General features: G+C 48.9%; 1 protein-coding gene across 2 annotated transcripts in view; it reads left to right on the top strand.

Moving 5' to 3' along the window:
• SYT13 (synaptotagmin 13) overlaps window positions 1–17,706 on the top strand; it is a 44,438-nt gene that overhangs the window by 16,464 nt on the left and 10,268 nt on the right. For both annotated transcript variants that reach the window (XR_012518162.1, XM_003920021.4), the window contains exons 2-4: window positions 13,779–14,004; window positions 15,249–15,383; window positions 16,468–16,769. Coding sequence is in view for 1 of the 2 variants with exons in the window: in XM_003920021.4 (XP_003920070.1) it covers window positions 13,779–14,004; window positions 15,249–15,383; window positions 16,468–16,769 (663 nt within the window). In the remaining variant the exon portion in view is untranslated. The remainder of the gene's footprint in view (window positions 1–13,778; window positions 14,005–15,248; window positions 15,384–16,467; window positions 16,770–17,706) is intronic.

Raw genomic sequence — 17,706 nt, 5'->3', positions numbered from 1 at the left:
GAACGTCAAACCCAGATTCAGAACTGAGGACAATACCAAAGCTGATGTCCAAACATCCAGGCAGTTCATGAAAACAACCAGACCACTGGAGGGGAAAGAGGGGGTGGGTGGGGCCGCCAGTCTAATGATGCGGCACCTGGCAGAAAAGCAAAAGCAATGACTTAAACATTGTCATTTTTAACTGTGTGGTTGGCATCCAGAGACACAGCCCCAAGAAACCACACAGTATACAGGTTAGTAGCACTGGCTTTGAGGTGGACATGGGTTCAAAGCCCAGTGCTGTCATGTATGAGCTGTGTGACCTTGTTTCAATCTCCCCGAGCCTCAGTTTCCTCCTCTGTAGTGAAAATAATTAGGTTATTTTTTATTTGTTAATATTAGGGTCTATAGAATGGAGAAAATATTAGGCACTCACCCATAGGGTTGCATGAAGATTAAATACAATAAAGTTTGTGTTGTGCATTGCAGAGCGTCTGTTACGTAGGAAATTTACAGAGACTGTGGCCTAAAGAGCTTTGCGATGTGACTGCTGATATAATGCAGGGGCCACTTACAAAAAGGAAATCTCTAAGTAGGATCTTGCCATTTTGCAGTTTTCAGTCCGGCAAAGTTGTTTTTTTTTTTTTTTTTTAATTCAGTTTCCTCCAGAGATGATGGGATTCCAGCAACATTCACCCTCCTCCTCTCACTGGGTTTTAGCTGCAGTGCACCTGCGGACTAACTGTACTCTGGACACAGTGCAAACTTTCCTTCTACCATCTTGGCAGAATGCCCCTCTCCAGTGTCTCTACCTGTCAGACTTCAGGGGCGCCCAACCCAAAGTCAGCGTCTCTATGAACCTCTCCCTTCTCCCCTTCCCGCTCCTACCACCTTCCCCTTTCCCAGGCAAAGCTTGGTTTGCTCTTACAGACTCTGCCTGCTTTTTTTTTTTTTTTTTTTTTTTAACTATTCTCCATCATAGTTATTACTCTAATAATCCCCCTACCTACTCACACATACAGACTGTGCATGGGGGTAGCAATCAGTGCTGACCATGCCTTTCATCCCATAAAAGGCTCTCAATATTGAATGATGATTGATGGAATGAATGAGTGAATGGCTAGGCTAGGAGGGTAGAAATGAGACATCCTTCCTCCAGCCTCAGCTGGCTTCTCCTTATATCTACCCAAGACCTTGGAATGGTAACAGACCATTGTGTCTCCCCAGGAAGGGAAGGATAGGGCCAAGCTGGAAAGGCTGCAGGCTCCACAGTCCTTATTAACCATGTGACTTCAGACCTAACCCTTCTGTGCCTTAGTTTCTTCCTCTAAGTGGGGATGACAGTAATGCCTTCTCATGAGGCTCTGAAGTTTAAATGAAAGCAAATGGGTAAAATGCTTAGACTTGGTATCTGACACATGGTAAAGCTACATATGATGGGTTATTTTTTTCTTCAAATTTTAGTTCAGGGACCTTTCCATGGCCCTCGAATTCTTAGTAGAAACAACTTCCCCCCACCCCCAACCAACCTCATCACCATCTGTTCTGATCTGACAGCACTTATTCCTAAGGGAAATAAATAGATTTTGGGGTGTGCTGGCTTCTTGCTGTCTACCCTACCGGAAATGTCCACTCCTTGAGGACCGTGATCAGACAGTGTTGTTTGGGCAGCTGGCCGTTGTCAGGAGGGTTAATCAATGTGGAATGAATGATGGAATGATGACAGACAGCAGATAAAAGGCTTGCGTTAGGGCTGGCTGGTATTCCCACTGTGTCTCATCCTGGCCGGGTTGGGAGGGGCACCTTACTCAGCTGCCAGCAGGGCTCAGCCACCAAGAAATCTCCAACTTCGTCACATGAAATATCAGCTGGGGGCAGTGAGTGCCCTGGGCCAACTGCAAACAGGCTTTTTTAGATTTCAAAATAACCACAAGGAGAAAGGAGACTAGGAGAACGTGAATTCCAAGGGAAGTGGATTTGAGAAAGGACTGGGGGCACAGACTCGGAACAAACAGGAGAAGAGGCGCTGGAAGGGATAACAGAAGCTGGTCCGGATGGGGCAAGGTCGCCATGGAAATGCCGCGCTGCCTGGGCCAGAAGCCAAGCCTCCTCCTCAAGGTGGATTTCTACTTTGCAGCTGGAACTATGTCACCTCTCTCCCACCCCCGGACATGACTGTGGATTTGCCCTAGGACAGCTTCACAATTCTTGAAGCAGACAAGTAGAGGACCCTGGTGCTTCCTAGGAGATGGAGGCCCACCAGACAAATCAGCGCTGCGGGGGGAGCTGAGCGGATGCTGAGACAGGAGCCCATGCCTGTGGGCAGTTTACCGTGAAGGAGGTGGTGTCTACATCTACCCTACCTGGATGTTTGGGGCTCCCCTAAATCAGGGTGTTCCCAAGCGAGGCATCCCGAGGCTCCACCTAGAACCCACCGAGTCAAACCCCCGGGGGGCCTGGAAGTCCGAACTATGCACTCTCCAAGTGAAGCTGATGCATGTCAAAGTATGGGAATCGACGCTGATGATCCTGTTTCCGTGATCGAAGGACATGCAGGGGCAGCATAGTGGGTGGGGGGACCAGGCAGTGTCCTGGGCATCCGCCTTAGGGGCACAGAAACGTGGCAGAGTGGTCAAGGCTTAGTAGAAATGGGAGGCGGTGGCTGAAGTGGCAGGAAGGCAGCAGGGCCTGGTGGTTCCACAGGGGATTCTGGAGCGAGTCAGCCTGGGTCTGAATGCAGCCTCTACCGCCCCCTAGCGGTCCATGACTTTTGGCACAGAACTGAGCTCTGCGGACTCCGTGTCCCCATCTGTAGAATGGGGTTGACAGTCTTGGTACTTCCTATAGGGTTATCATGAGGATTTGAGGCGTTTATATTTGAACGGCGCAAGGCACAGGTAAACAGGGCCACAGGTGGAAGAGGCTGGGACCCTGCGTTTGAAAAGAACCAGCCCTTTTCAAAGACTATGAGAAATCAACTTTCACTGTGTTCAGCCTTGAGGTGTAGCTGTCGGCCTTCCCTGATGAATGCCAAGTCTGTTAATAAGTGACCAGCTAGCCATGGAGGTTCGGATAGTTGCTGGCATCTGTGAGGACACAATGGGCTGGGTGTGCCTTCCTCTACAGAAGAAAGGGGCAGAGGAGATGGAACCTTTAGATTGGTTAAGAGCTTCTACTGCACCCCATAACTTCTCCAGGAACGTTTTCTCTGCAGTTGGAAGGAAAATTTTGATAAGCTTCTAAGCTATCGTCAGAGGATAGTGAGGCTGTTCCCACACAGCTGCTAGGAACTGGTCCTTCCCTGAAGGCAAAATGAGCACAATGAGGACCTCTCTCAGCTTCTTCTAGCTTCCTGTAATAGACTTAATGCCTGTGTCCAGACATTAGGGAGTGTGTGTGAATGTGTGTGTGTGTGTGTGTGTGTGAGCTGTGAATGTGAGTGTGTGTATGCATTTAAGGGGGAGTAGAAGGATTGTAGTACCAGACCTAGAAGTCATAAAAGAAAAGAAACTTTTCCTTGCTGGTAGTAATTTAAAACATTTTAATACTAAAACAGCCATATGGCATCAAATACAAAGACTTAGGAATTTCTAAGCTAGAACTGAAGATTTGGAAAAAGATCCCCAATTGCTCCCGGCTGCTTCTGTTCCCTAGAGTCCGTACCGCCTTCCTCTGCCTCTGAGGCTATTTGGAAAGAAAGTTCGAGAAATACTGGTCTAGGGACCAGTGGATCCTAAATGCAGGTCCATGGATAAGCTCTGGGCCGGCTATGTGCAGAAATCACTCAGCAAACTTGCTGAACATACAGATTCTTCAGCCACCCCAGAACGCCCAATTCTACACTCCATTCAGGTGCATGTGTGTATGTGTATCTACCTCTATCTACATTTTATCGTGATATAACTTGCATACAGTGAAATACACACATTTTAAGTTTACAGTTGGATGAATTTTGACAAATATGTATCCCTCATGTGCCTCTTTCCAGTCCATTCTCCCCAAAAGCAGTCACTGTTCTGATGTCTATTACCACAGATTAGTTTCACCTATCCAAGAACTTCACCTGAATTAGAGTTTCCCAACTTGAGGTTTGTAAGTGAACCTTCATGGCTAGCCGGTCACTTATTAACAGACTTGCATTCATCAGGAAAGGCCAACAGCTACACCTCAAGGCTGAACGCAGTGAAAGTTCTAGGGTTGATAATTCTTTGTTGTGGGGAATTAGGGACTGAATGTGTCGCCTCGAATTCATATGTTGGAACTCTCACCCCTATTGCTATGGTATTAGGAAGTGGGGCCTTTGAGGGGCGATTAGGTCCTGAGGATAAAGTCCTCGTGAATGGGATTAGTGTCCTTGAAGAAGACGTGTGAAAGCGAAGCTGTCTGCTCCCCACCATGTGAGGATGCAGCGAAAGGGCTCTCTGCAAACCAGGAAGTGGGCAGACACCAGACACCAGATTTGCCAGCTCCTCGATCTTGGACTTCCAGTCTCTAGAACTGTGAGAAATAAACATTTGTTATGGAAGCTACCCAGTTTATGGTAATTTATTATTGCTGTTCAAACTAAGGTAGGGGTTGACCCATGCATTGCGGCTTAGCAGCATTTCTGGTGTCCAGTAACAGCTCCCAACCCCCGTAGTGACTGTGGTCAATAGCAGCTCCACCACCTCCAGTTGTGACAACCACAAATGTCTCCAGACACTGCAAATGTCCCCTGAGGGGCCAAATTGTCCCTGACTGAGAACATGTGCTGTCAATGGAATCATGCAGTATGTATTCGTAGACGTCTGCCTTCTTTTCCTCAGCATATTTTTGTAATTCTTCTCTATCGCTGAGTGTACCTGAAACTCATTCCTTTTGTAGGTTGAGGAGTATTCCACTGGGTGAATATGGCCCAGCTGACCTCTCCACTGTCCTGTTGATGGGCAGCTGGGCTGCTTTCAGTGTTTGGCTAGGACAAGTCACATTGCTCTCAGCCATATGTAAGTCTTCTTGCAGATTCATGTTTTCATTTCTCTTGGATAAATACGTGGGAGTGGAACTGCTGAGTCATAGGAGAGATTTACGTTTAACTTTTAAGAAACTTCCAGTTTCCCAACGTGGCTTGCCATCTTCCCTTCCACCAGCGCTGGTGAGCAGTCCAGGTGTCTCACATCCTTGTCAACACTGGTGTTGTCAGTCTTTTTGATTTTAGCCATTCTTGTGGGTGTGTAGTGGGTGTGTAGTGGGTGTGTAGTGGTGTCTACGTTTTTAAAACACCTTCTTGAGTAATTCTCACAAACAATTGTATTAATAATCTGCTGCCTTGTAACAAACTGCCCCCAAACACGATGACTTAAAACAACAATTATCTCACAGTTTCTGTGGGTTCAGAAATCCAGTCATGGCTTACCTGGGTCCTTTGGCTTAGAATCTCTGCCAGGCTGTGGTCAAGGTGTCCTCCGGGGCCGTGCCCATCTCAGGATTTGACTGGGGCAACCTCTAGCTCCAAGCTCACTCTTGTGGTTGTTGGCAGGATTCAGTTCTTCCTCCAGTGCCCTCGGATCTTTGCACGTGGGGGTCTCCATAGGAAAGCTCTCCACGTTGCAGTGTGTTTTATCAGAGGGAGCGGGTGAGACACAGCAAGGAAAATGGAATGTCATTTTTTCGGTAATCTGATTTTAGAAGCATCGTCTCCTCACATTTGCATATTCTATTCACTTGAAGCAAGTCACTAGGTCCAGCCCACACTCAAGGAGAGGGGATTATACAAGGGCATGGACACCAAGGGACAGGACCCTGAGAGGTTTCATCATAAATGGCGGCTGCCACGCGGCTCCGGTGTGAGAATGCTCAGTCCAGACCAGAGCTTCTCCAACCGTCTGTGAGAGACGGGCCAGTTTAGGTATGTTGTAATGCTCATACTCAGTTTCAATATTTATCACAAATGAGTAAAAAAGGAACAACAACAAAAAAGAGTTTATCAACTGGTCCTTACGCGCAAACCGCACTTTTCATAGCACCTGACTAGACCCGAGGGTTGCATAAATATTGCCGACATTTGTCAAGGGTTGGCTGTGCCAGCCTCTGTCCTAAGAGCTTTGCATGGGTTATCCTAGCTAATCCTCAATCCAGCCCCAGGAGATAGATGCTATTGTTAGCATCCCCGTTTTACAGACGAAGAAACTGGGCACAGAGAGGTTAATTAATCAGACCCAAGGTCACACAGCAAGTAATTGACAGAGCCCAGACTCCAACTAAGCTGTCTTGTTCCAGAGCTTGAATACCTGACCAGCAGGATCTATTTCGTTATATACACGTTAGTGTGCATCATTGCCAGTATTAGAACCCAGAGTGACAGGCTCTTGTGGGTCCCTTTGCCCTAGCCCTGCTACTCCCTTGAGGGGGGCTTAGCTATACCACAGACCCCAGCAGCAGCAGTGGTCCATGTTAGCCTCATCTGAATACTGGATGCTTCACTGGATGCTGCTTCTCTGTCCTCCTCCTTTTTGAAGTTCAAGTTTAAGGAGCAAAGATGTCCCCTTTTCCAGCGAGATCTGCTGCCCCCACCTGCAGCCTCTTGGATGGTGCAATGCTACTGTAAGAGGGATGTCCCAGCATGAAAACCAAAATTAATAAACAGCCTTAAGGTGAAAAATTAATCATGTCATGAAAAGGGTCACCTAGCATCTTTGGTAAGGTTAAATGTTTGTTTACAGGTCATTAACTACATAATTAATTTCTGGTTTTCCAACGTAAGCCCCGTAAGGGAAGAACAGCGTCTGTCTTGTTTACTTCCATATTTCAAACACTTAGCATAGGGCCTGGCCTGTAGTGGGGCTCAATAAATATTTGTTCATCAAATGAAGGTTCGGGTTCCGCCCCCCATGCCATCTGTCTCTGCCTGGATTATTACCTCAAGCAGAGCCAGAGGCATCTGTGCTGCCCTCTGTGAAGAGGCAAGAGCCGGGGGACAGTGGGCGAGGCCCAGGAGGAGGGAGGAGAGGCACGGGGACATTACTGAGCCACCACTACTTGGCATCCAGGGTGACTGCTGGATCTCTAGGGGTCATCTTCCAAAAGGTGACTGAAGGCACTTTTGGGAAGAGTGAGGAGGAGGAAGGATAATTCATTGCCCATCTTCCTGCTCACAGGGGTCAAATTCCTTCCATGGAGGTGTTTTGGGTTTTTTTCTCGTTTTTTTTTTTTTTTTAATTGTGGGTTAAAAAAAGTAACATAAAATTTACCATCTTAACCATTTTTAAGTGTACACTTCAATTTTATATATATATATATATTTACATATATATATTTTATATATATTTTTTATTTTTATTTTTTAATTTTTTTTTTTGAGATAGGATCTCCTTCTGTTGCCCAGGCAGGAGGGCAGTGGCACAATCTTGGCCCACTACAGCCTTCACCTCCTGGGTTCAAGCGATCCTCCCACCTCAGCCCCGTGACTAGCTGGGACTACAGGCATGTGCCACCATATCCAACTAATTTTTGTATTTCTTTTTGTAGAAATGGAATCTCACTATGTTGTCCAGGCTGCTCTCTATCTCCTGGGGTCAAGTGATCCTCCTGCCTCAGCCTCCCAAAGTACAGGCATGAGCCACCGTGCCCAGCCTCAGTTTAGTGGTATTAATTTATTCATTATATTGTACAAACATCACCACCATCCAGCTTCATAACACTTTTTGTGTGTACAACTAAAAATCTGTACCCATTTAATAATAACTTCTTATTTTCCTCTCTCTCAACCTCTGGCATCCACCATTCTACTTTCTGTCTCTAATTTTGAGGGCTCCAAGTATTTCATTTAAGTGGAATCATGCAATGCGTGGCTTTTTGTGACTGGTTGATTTCACTTGGCATCATGTCCTCAAGGTTCATCCATGTTGTAGCATGTGTCAGAATCTTCCTCCTTTCTAAGGCAGAATCATACATCATTGCATGAATATACCACACTTAGTTTATTCATCTGTTCATAGATTTTTTATTGCTTCACCTTTCAGCGATTGTGAATAATGCTGCAATGAATATGGGTGTAAATACCTCTCCAAACACCCTGCTTTTGATTATTTTGAGTATATACCCAGGAGTGGAATTGCTGGATCATATGGCAATTTTATTCTTTTTTTTTTTTTTTTTTTTTTTTTTTTTTTTTTTTTGAGACAAGGTCTTGCTCTGTCACCCAGGCTGGAGAGCAGTGGTGCGATCTTGGCTCACTGCAACCTCTGACCCCTGGGTTCAAGCCATTCTCCTGCCTTAGCTTCCCAAGTGGCTGGATTACAGGAAAATTTTTGTATTTTTTATAGAGACTGGGTTTTGCTGTGTTGGCCAGACTGGTCTTGAACTCCTGACCTCAAGTGATTCACCCACTTTGGCCTCCCAAAATGCTAGCATTACAGGCATGAGCCACCGCACCCGGCTAATTTTCATTTTTTAAGGAACTCTTATGCTATTTTCCACAGCAGCTGGACATTTTACATTTCTGCCAGCAGTGCACAGAATTCCAGTTTCTTCACATCCTCACTAATGCCTGTCGTTTCCTGTTTTGTTGATAGTAGCCATCCCACCGGGTGTGAGGTGGTATCTCGCTGTGTTATTTCTCTTTAGTGATGATGAGCATCTTTTCATGTACTTATTGGCCATTTGCATATCTTCTTTGGAGAAGTGTCTATTTAAGTTCTTTGCTCATTTTTGAATCAGGTTGTTTGGGTTTTCCTTGCTGAGTTCCCCTACGGAGCTTTAACGCTCTGCACATTTCGATTGCTTCTGAGTGGACAGAGTGCTTCTGGTGTCTCACAGCTCAGCAGCCATGGGGAAGCCCCAGGGCAGAAGGCAAGAAGGGCACGGCTTGGGCCCAATGCGAGGTCCTGTGGGGCTGTGCCTACACGCAGCTGCTTGGACACAGTGGGAGCAGCAAGCGGCCCAAGGTCTCAGGGACAGGTTAGGCTGGGAGAATCTAAGGAGGCACATCTGAGGGTGTGATTCCTCCATCGAGATGGACATGCAATGCTAAGCACAGCTGTGTACCCATCCTCTAATCGTTGAATGCCTGTCTCCACTGGAAACCTTCCCTGGTTTGTCCTGCAGATATATCTCCCAGGCCCTATTCCTGGGCTTCAAAGGACACGTAGACAGAGAATCCCTGATTCTAAGTCCTGCCCCTCCTGCACCCATGGTGGAAGGCTGGAGCAAACTCTCTCTCTGGGGCCCTGCTACCCCAGAAACCTCCTTCCTCCAGATGTTCTTGTTCTTCACCTAGAAGCCTCTCCCAGGCTCCCTCTCTCAACCCCAAATCCTCTTTTCTGTTTCTCTGGCACTGACGTTTCAGCTATTTAAGTGCAAAGATAGATGCATTTGAAAGATGTGGAGAAACCAGGCTTTTGAAATGGCATAAATAAGATTGTACAGAAGAAGGAGACAGGTAATCAGCTGCCGCTTTTGCTCCTTGAAGAGACTCATGTGACTGTCACCAGATTCTGCTCTTGGCCTGGGCAAAGGCTGTAAGTCATTCCCAGCTAAAGCCAGCCATTTGCCACACAGGATAAAGCAGGATAAGAATAAACAAAAATGAGGATGCCTCTGGCTGGATGCACAGAATCAGGAGGGGGCTTCCTACCTCAGGCCTGGTTTCTCTACACCAGGGTCATGATCTCCTGTGATGCTTGTGGAAAAGGCAGTGTGTCATTTGGGATGCTCTTGGCTGCAAGACACAAAAATCCCCATTCAAACTGGCTTCAGCAATAGGAAGAGTACTACTCATGTCACTTGAAATGCAGAAGTAGGACAGAGTGCCAGATTGGTTGGCTGAGCAGCTTCATGACAAGGATACAGGTTCTTCTGTCTCTCCACTCTGCTGCCCCAATGCTGACTCACCTTGCAGTCACAAGGCAGGGCCATCCGCTTTCCTGTCCAGGGAGGAGGGGACTTCGTCTACTACTGTGGAATGCATCTGGGTTTCATCTCCCTTCCATCTGGCTTGGCTTCCCCAAGATGGGTGCCACCTCCTGGGCTGGAATCAGTCATCAAGATAATGCCAAGAAATGGTAGGATCTGACCTTTTCCTGGGAGCTGGGGATAGGGTGGAAGCTAGACAACCTGGTGACGTATAGGGCAGGTGGAGGGGAGAGGGAATGGATGTTCGTGGACAACAATCAAGAAATGGCCAATCTGTTGCTCTAGGGGTGCATTTTAAGCTCCGGTAACAGAATCCTGAGGTTATCAGGGACATATACATTGAGATCCACTGGGGAGGGAAGAAGGCAGAGCCAGACTCTGCCAAGACTTGAGGCAATGCAGAGTGAACTTCACTCAGAGCTCAGCCCAGTGGCCATTTCCCCCTTGGAAATGCAGAAATCATCCAAATTGCATCAAACTGGGAATGAAGCCCAGCCCTCTTCTCAGATGATTGAATTGGGATGAAACCAAATATAAACACAAAAATGTTTCCCAGGCCACCCAAACAGTCTTAGTTCCTGTCCCAACCAAGTGACAGAAGAGAGTAACTTTAAGTTAGGTGTGTGCTGGGGCCCAACCGCTTCTGGGATAGATTTTGCGCTGATGAATGGGAAGGAGTGGCCATGGGCGGCCCCTGGGATGCTGTGGTTAGCATTTAGAATACAGTGGCAAGACCAACAGGGATTTTGCAGGGGGAGGTCGGGGGGTGCTGTTGAGAAGCAGCTGTAGGGCAATGGAAATGGTGTGAAATTTGAAGCAAAAACATCTGGAGGCTCGATGAAGCATACCATCTGTCAGTTGTATGATCGCGAGCTTCCCTGAGCCTCGGTTTCCTCATTGTGAAACAGTAGGATGAAGGTAATACGGAGTTATATGAGCTATTGAGGGTGGAGGTGACTTTGTGCAGGAGAGATGGGGACATTAGTCATTGCTCTATGCGTGTCCTCCAAGGGCCCTGAGTATCTGGTGTTAGGAGCACACACTTTTATTCCCCTGACCCTGGTCTTCGTCCCCACCTTCCAAACTCCCCTCTCTTTCAAGCTCTCGGTCATGCCCTCTGCCTCCTCCCTGAAGGCCAGCTCAGCCTCCCAGGTGCCTCTGATTATGTCCTGCATGCACCGTGTGCTGGCCACCAGGTGTTATTTACACAAGCTACCTCCCGTCCGCTTCTGTACTGCAGTCCTGGGCGGCCAGATTTACCTGTTTGTGATTATCCCCAACTTACCTGTACCTGAAAATGAAGCAATGGTGTCTCTCACCTCTTTGCAGCCTAAAAAAGCAACTCAGAATGTGGAGTGGGATGGCCCGCAAATCACCTGTCACTTAAGATGACGACCCAGAGAGGTGAAATGACCTGCCCAAGGTGACCCAGCTCCAGCGACAGGGTTGGCACTGGAAGCCAGCCTCCTTGATGCCAGTGACACTCTCAGGGGGGGTGGAGGTGCAAAGGGGACCTGATCTTGCAAATCATACATGCCACTTCCAGGGTGACTGGTTGCCGTGTGTAATAAGATAATGATGTATATTTCTGATGGAGACTGTTGTCCTGGGGAAAGATGTGAAGGCAGGAAAAATGTTGAGAGCTATGGGGGCAGTGGGCTTTGGGCCAGGCTGATCTAGGCTTACTCTGCTGCTGCTCTCAACAGCTGTATGATTCCAGGCCACTTCACTCCACCAAAGTCAGAAACGCTTTTAGAGCCCATGTGCGCCAGGCACATTCAGTGGTGATCGGGATAGAGTCAGGTCCTTGCTTAGGTTACATTATAATCTACTGTGTGATGTTTCTGAGAGGAGAACTCGGGGTTTCTTAAGTCTCTTCCGAGCCTCAGTTTCCTTATCTGTACAAGAGGGATGATCTCTACCTCTTATGAAGTTCAGAAGAAAACACACGGAAATGCAGGGACGACGGGGAGAGGGGCCCTGGCAGGAAGTGGACTTTGAAGAGGTCCCCAAAGGCCAGCCCCGGCTTCCTGCCCCTTTGCACCCTGCTGCAGCCTATGCAGATCCCCTCTGTGTCCAATGGATGAAACTAATTGAGGAATGCCCCTGTCACCTAGGTCCAGCCTTCCTTGGGAATGGTTAGGGACAGTCTCAACCAGGGCAGAATGTCCAGGATTCATCCCAGGAAATCTAAATGAGGAGGGTACAAAACTTAGAAACACAACTTTCTGAAATAGTGTAAACTGTTAACCGCCTCTCCTTCCAGACCACATCCACTTCCACCCCTACACTGTGCAGGGTCACTCTTGCCACCCGGTAGGGCAGCGTGAGTCCTGCTGCCAGCCATCTGCACCCACTACCCGTGACAGTCACAGAGGTGGGAGGACCAGGAGGGCCAGCTTGGAGGACAGGAGGCTTCTTGGGAGACTCAGTCATCGATCTCGGTCTCCAGATCCGCCTGTCTTAACCTGAGGGACATTTTGTGGGCTGCCCACTCAGGGTACCAGCGATTTAAGCTCTACACCTGGTCTTCAACGCTGAGGAGCTGGAAGGCTCCTATTGCTACCTGTCACATAACTTTGAGTCTCTCAAAGAGGAGGCAAAGACAGAAGATCCCACTTCTCTGTGTGAGGAGCCCAGTGTACTTAAGGCTTGACAAGCAGGTGGGTGATTGCAAAAAGAAAGATTTCTTTTTATTTTCAAGTGAAAATGCCCTAGCCTAGGGCACACGACTGGGCAGATGGCACACAGGCTGCATTTTGGCTTCTACTCTGTCCTCAGCCAGAGATTTTTGTGCAGTGCACAAATCATACAACATGGCAGCCCTAGTCACAGGTACTTACTGCATGCTCCCTGTGAGCTGACCCCGTGCTAGGCACAAGGGACGCAGCAACTTGAGAACAGTGACGCTCTCATTGGGGACGGAGGTGCAAAGGGAACTTGATTTTGCAAGTCACACATGTGTCTCCCAGGGTGACTAATTGCTGTGTGTAACAAGATGATGATTAGTGTTTCTGATGAGGGCTGCTGTGCTGGGGAAAGATTTGAAGTCAGGACAAACATCCAGAGCCGTGGAGGCAGTGGGCTTTGGACCAGGCTAATCTAGGCAGAAGCAAGACAAGACATAATTCCTGTGCTCATAGATCTCATGTGCTAGTGGGAGAGACTTACTACAAACAGCCCAGCCTATGACCAGAACAACCTAGAGTGAGAGGGAGGGACAGGCTTGAAGGAGGGATTTAATTTAGATTGGAAGGTTAGAGATGGACTCCCTGGTCAGACTTCAGGTGTGAGATAGAGCCAGGTCATGCAAAAAGCTGGTGGAGGTCAGGGTGGGCGGGTTGGGAGGAAAAGTTAGGGGCTTGGAAGCTGGACCAAGGAAAGAGTCCAAGCTGTTTGAGAAGCAGGGAGCTCAGTGACTGGAGGTGAGCAAAGGGAGGATTGGGGACGATGTCAGAGAGATGAGTAGGATCAAGCTAGGCAAGCTACAAGGAATCTGGATTGTGTTTCAAGTATGGCGGGAGCCACTGGCATTTCTGAGCCATTAGGTGGAGGAGAGGAGGGAGGAAGGGAGGAGGGAGAATGGAGAGGCAAGCGGAGCAGATGACAGCAGCAGAGTGGGGACACCTGCAGCAGGTCCAGGCAGTACCCGCCGGCATGGTACTGGCTGATGGACGGGCTGATGGGTGGAGGAGGGATGGATGTGCAGGGCCCACATCTCAGTGGGTTGTGGATTTGGGTGGGTTTGGAGATGATGTTAGACCTTCCTAGGTTGTGCTCTTTGGAGCGGAATGAAACCACACCTCTCCTCCTGCCTCCTACAAAAGGTCAGTTCACCGCTTCTCCCTTCCAGGGGGGGAAACAGATGGGAGGGCTCCTTGTGGACTAATCAGAGTAATTTGTGTTTGTAGTTCAACATTAAAAAATCCACGGAACCTGTTCAGCCCTGTGCCGTCCTCAAGTTCCCAGACATCTATGGACCCAGGCCAGCTGTGACGGCTCCAGAGGTCATCAACTACGCCGACTACTCACTGAGGTCCACGGAGGAGCCAGCTGCACCTGCCAGCCCCCAACCTCTGAACGACAGCCGCCTCAAGAGGCAGGTCACAGAGGAGCTGTTCATCCTCCCTCAGAATGGTAGGGGTCTCCTGCCCACCGCACTGCCATGGGCAGCACTCCAGTGGGGTTTGTCAATGTCTCTGCAGATGCTGTGTGTGGCCTAATGAGGAGGCCGAGCGCCCCCGGCATTTGATGCTGGCCAAGCAGGTGGGCACTGGGCCTCAGAATTATGTTTCTTTCTTTCTGACAACATGGTGCCATAGCACTTCTCCCCCAGGCCACCAACTTTCCTCTGGGAAATGGAGTCCCTTTCTAGTCATGTGTGTGTGACTGAGACAGGAAAAAGAGCTATGGTTAAAACCATGGGCTTCAGAGTCATGGCTTTAATTCGTTGCCCTTTCATATGCTTGCTCTGTGGCATGGGTCTTGCTGTAACTCTGTGAACCTCAGTTTCCCCATCTACAAAATGGGACTAGACTGTTATCTGTCTGGTAGGGGAGTTGTAAAGTGTAGATAAAACCATGCACATGGAAAGCTTAATTCAGAGCCTGGCACAAAGGATGTAACAAAAAACATATTGGTTTTTTGTTGTTGTTGTTGTTGTTTTGAAATAAGGTCCCAAGCAGTTTTTTTTAGGTGAGGTCTTGCTCTGTCTCCCAGGCTGAAGTGCAGTGGCATGATCACGGGCCACTGTAGCCTCAATCTCCCAGGCTCCAGTGATCCTCACCTCATCCTCCTGAGTAGCTAGGACTACAGGTGGACGTCACCATGCCTAGATAATTTTTGCTTATTTTTTGTAGAGGTAGATGTGAGATCTCACCATGTGGCCCAGGCTGGTCTCAGACTCCTGGGCTCAAGTGGTCTTCTTGCCTTGGCCTCTCAGACTGCTGGGATTATAGGCATGAACCATCGCACCCAGCCAAAACATATTGTTATTATTTCTACTCTCCTTTTTATCAGCATCAATATTGAGTGCAGCACCTTTAGGTGTACTGTGCTGCTGCTGGGAAGATAATGGGAAGCAGAGACACAGTATCTGGCTTAAAGGACTACGTAGGCCTTTTAGAAAGACAAAACATAAAGCAGGGAGAGTGGATTGTTGTGTAGTCTCTGTTTTGTTTTGTGTGGTTGGTGAGGGAGCCAGTGGACCCAGATGCAGCCTAATGGGCTGTGACATTGACCCCATGTGTTGTCTTCCTGTGGCTCCTGTGATTCTGCACATAGCTGGGAAGACTTGGATTTGGGTTCCTGGCACAGGTGATAGAGATGGGAGAGCAGAGTCCCCGTGTGGGTGGCAGTGACAATTATGCCTTTCTTAACAGGTGTGGTGGAGGATGTTTGTGTCATGGAGACCTGGAACCCAGAGAAAGCTGCCAGTTGGAACCAGGCCCCTAAACTCCACTACTGCCTGGACTATGATCGGCAGAAGGCTGAATTGTTTGTGACTCGCCTGGAAGGTACTGCTCTTATTTGACTCTCATGGGTTTCTATGTGTCCATCTCCCCTGGAGGAGCTGTGCAGGCAGGATGGGTTCATCTGTAGCTGGAGGGAGCACTGGATTAGAACTCTAACAACCAGATTCTGGAACACATGGAATCCAGACACAAAGACTTCCCACACCCCCAGCCCCAGTAGTCCAAAGTGGGGATTCCTGGTTGACAAACATTTTTTTTTTTTTCTCCAAATGGTGATTTCAAAGACCAGGCTCCTTCCAGCTGTGGCTCCATAACCCTCTCCTTGTCATCTGTATCTTTGTCATCTGTATCTGGCAGGTAGGAGGAGGAAGGGAAGGAGAGGGCACAATCACTCCTTAATAGCCTTTACCTGGACTTGGTGGATATCACTTCTGCTTGCATCTCATTGGCTGTAACTCAGTCACATGAGCACACCCAACTGCAAAGGAGGCTGGGAAATGTGGGCTAGCAGGTACCTAGGAAGGAAAGGAATGAGTTTGGGGTGAACAGCTAGCTGTCTCTGCCATAGATGAATTTGAAATTGGAAAGGGCTTTGTGTTGGACATGGAGGGTGTTCTGAAAAGTCAGAAAAATTTCTACAGTCTAAGAGCCGAGCAGCCTGAGGATGTCCTTGGTGAAGCATTGAAAACACCAAGGTTCAGCACATAAAGCCACACTCATGAGGTAACAGCCAAGTGATTCACATGGGAAATGGTTATGTAGTGACTATTTAAAGTTCAGAATGAACGGTTACATGTCAGCAACATCACTCATAAAGGCCCCCAGCAGCAAGCCCTGGTACCTTGGCAAAATTTCAGAATCCAGAGCTCAGGGGGCTCTAGGAAGTGCCAGGTCTTGTCCCTGTTCTCTAGGAAAGAGAATCAGCTTGTGCTCAGGTCAGTCCCCCAGATGATCTATTTCTGTGTGTCTCACTGAAAGGCGATTCCTGGGTGCCCAGGGTGGTCAACCTTTCAGAAACTCAAGGTCATGAACTTGAGCTGGATTCCACAGCCCTAAGCAAGGCGTGCTTCTGCCCCCTCCGCTTGTCCTCAGAAAGTCCCACCTGTGTTGTTCTCCTTCCCTGCAGCTGTGACCAGCAACCATGATGGAGGCTGTGACTGCTACGTCCAAGGGAGTGTGGCCAACAGGACTGGCTCTGTGGAGGCCCAGACGGCCCTAAAGAAGCGGCAGCTGCGCACCAGCTGGGAGGAGGGCCTGGTGCTCCCTCTGGCGGAGGAGGAGCTCCCCACAGCCACCTTGACGCTGACCTTGAGGACCTGCGACCGCTTCTCCCGCCACAGTGTGGCCGGGGAGCTTCGCCTGGGCCTGGACGGGACGTCTGTGCCTCTGGGGGCTGCCCAGTGGGGTGAGCTGAAGACTTCAGCGAAGGTAGGGTTACCCCTGGGTTAGAAAGTAAACCCTGACTGTGCAGCATGGGATGGCAGAACCAGGTGTCCTCCCAGCTACTCTAGGCCAGGTCTTAGGGAACAAGCCTCAGAGATCTTCCTGGCTTGGAGCTGGAAGAGAGGTTGGAATCTTGAAGGAGACAGAGGGTTAGAGGAGACACATGGCCCAGGATCTGGGATCCCTGGTGTCTGCTCCTCATCTGGGATCTAACTTACTGTGCGAAGACTCTCTCTGTCATCATGGAAAATGCCACGCTCTGTGTATTATCTTTACTGCTATGAAGTATCGTCCCCATTTCAATCCAGTTATACTCTGTGTGTTCCTACTATGTGCCAGACACTGCAGGGCACTCTACCCTCCCTCTCTTTGTGCAGATGAGCATGAAGGGGCAAGGGTGGAGCCCCGCCACTCAGGAGTTTACAGACCAGAGGCCAAATTGGCCCAGACAAGTGATGATGATGTGTTCCACATTGAGCCATGTAAGAGCGATCTAACCAGTGTGCTCTGATAAAGAATTCTAGAAGGCCCCATGTGCTGGGCTCTGAAGGAGCAACCAGGGCTGGGGGCAGGCCCAGAGCCCAGTGGTCCACAAAGTCCCCAGCCTCAGGATGATTTCCTCCCATCTGCTGTTGGGGAGCCACGGGTGGGAAAGAAGGGTTTTCTGAGATGCCACAGCCCTCAAGAAAGGGGACCCTTGGAGAGCAAATCGTTGTTCCCCATGGGCTGGGACAGCAGGGGGGTCTGGGAGGGTCAGGGCTACAAGATGGTATGTAGTTACTTAGGCCCCTGGGTCAAAGCCCCATCCAAGGGCCTACACTGTGGTGCCTTGAGGGAACCTTCTGAGTGACTAGTCTCCCAACCAGATGGGCAGTGCTAAGCTAATCTGAAGACTGTATAACCTGCATAGCCCCAAATAGGT

The sequence above is a fragment of the Saimiri boliviensis genome, chromosome 6, assembly GCF_048565385.1.
Source record: "Saimiri boliviensis isolate mSaiBol1 chromosome 6, mSaiBol1.pri, whole genome shotgun sequence".
NCBI classification, from domain to species: domain Eukaryota; kingdom Metazoa; phylum Chordata; class Mammalia; order Primates; family Cebidae; genus Saimiri; species Saimiri boliviensis.
This window is presented reverse-complemented; position numbering and strand designations above follow the sequence as displayed.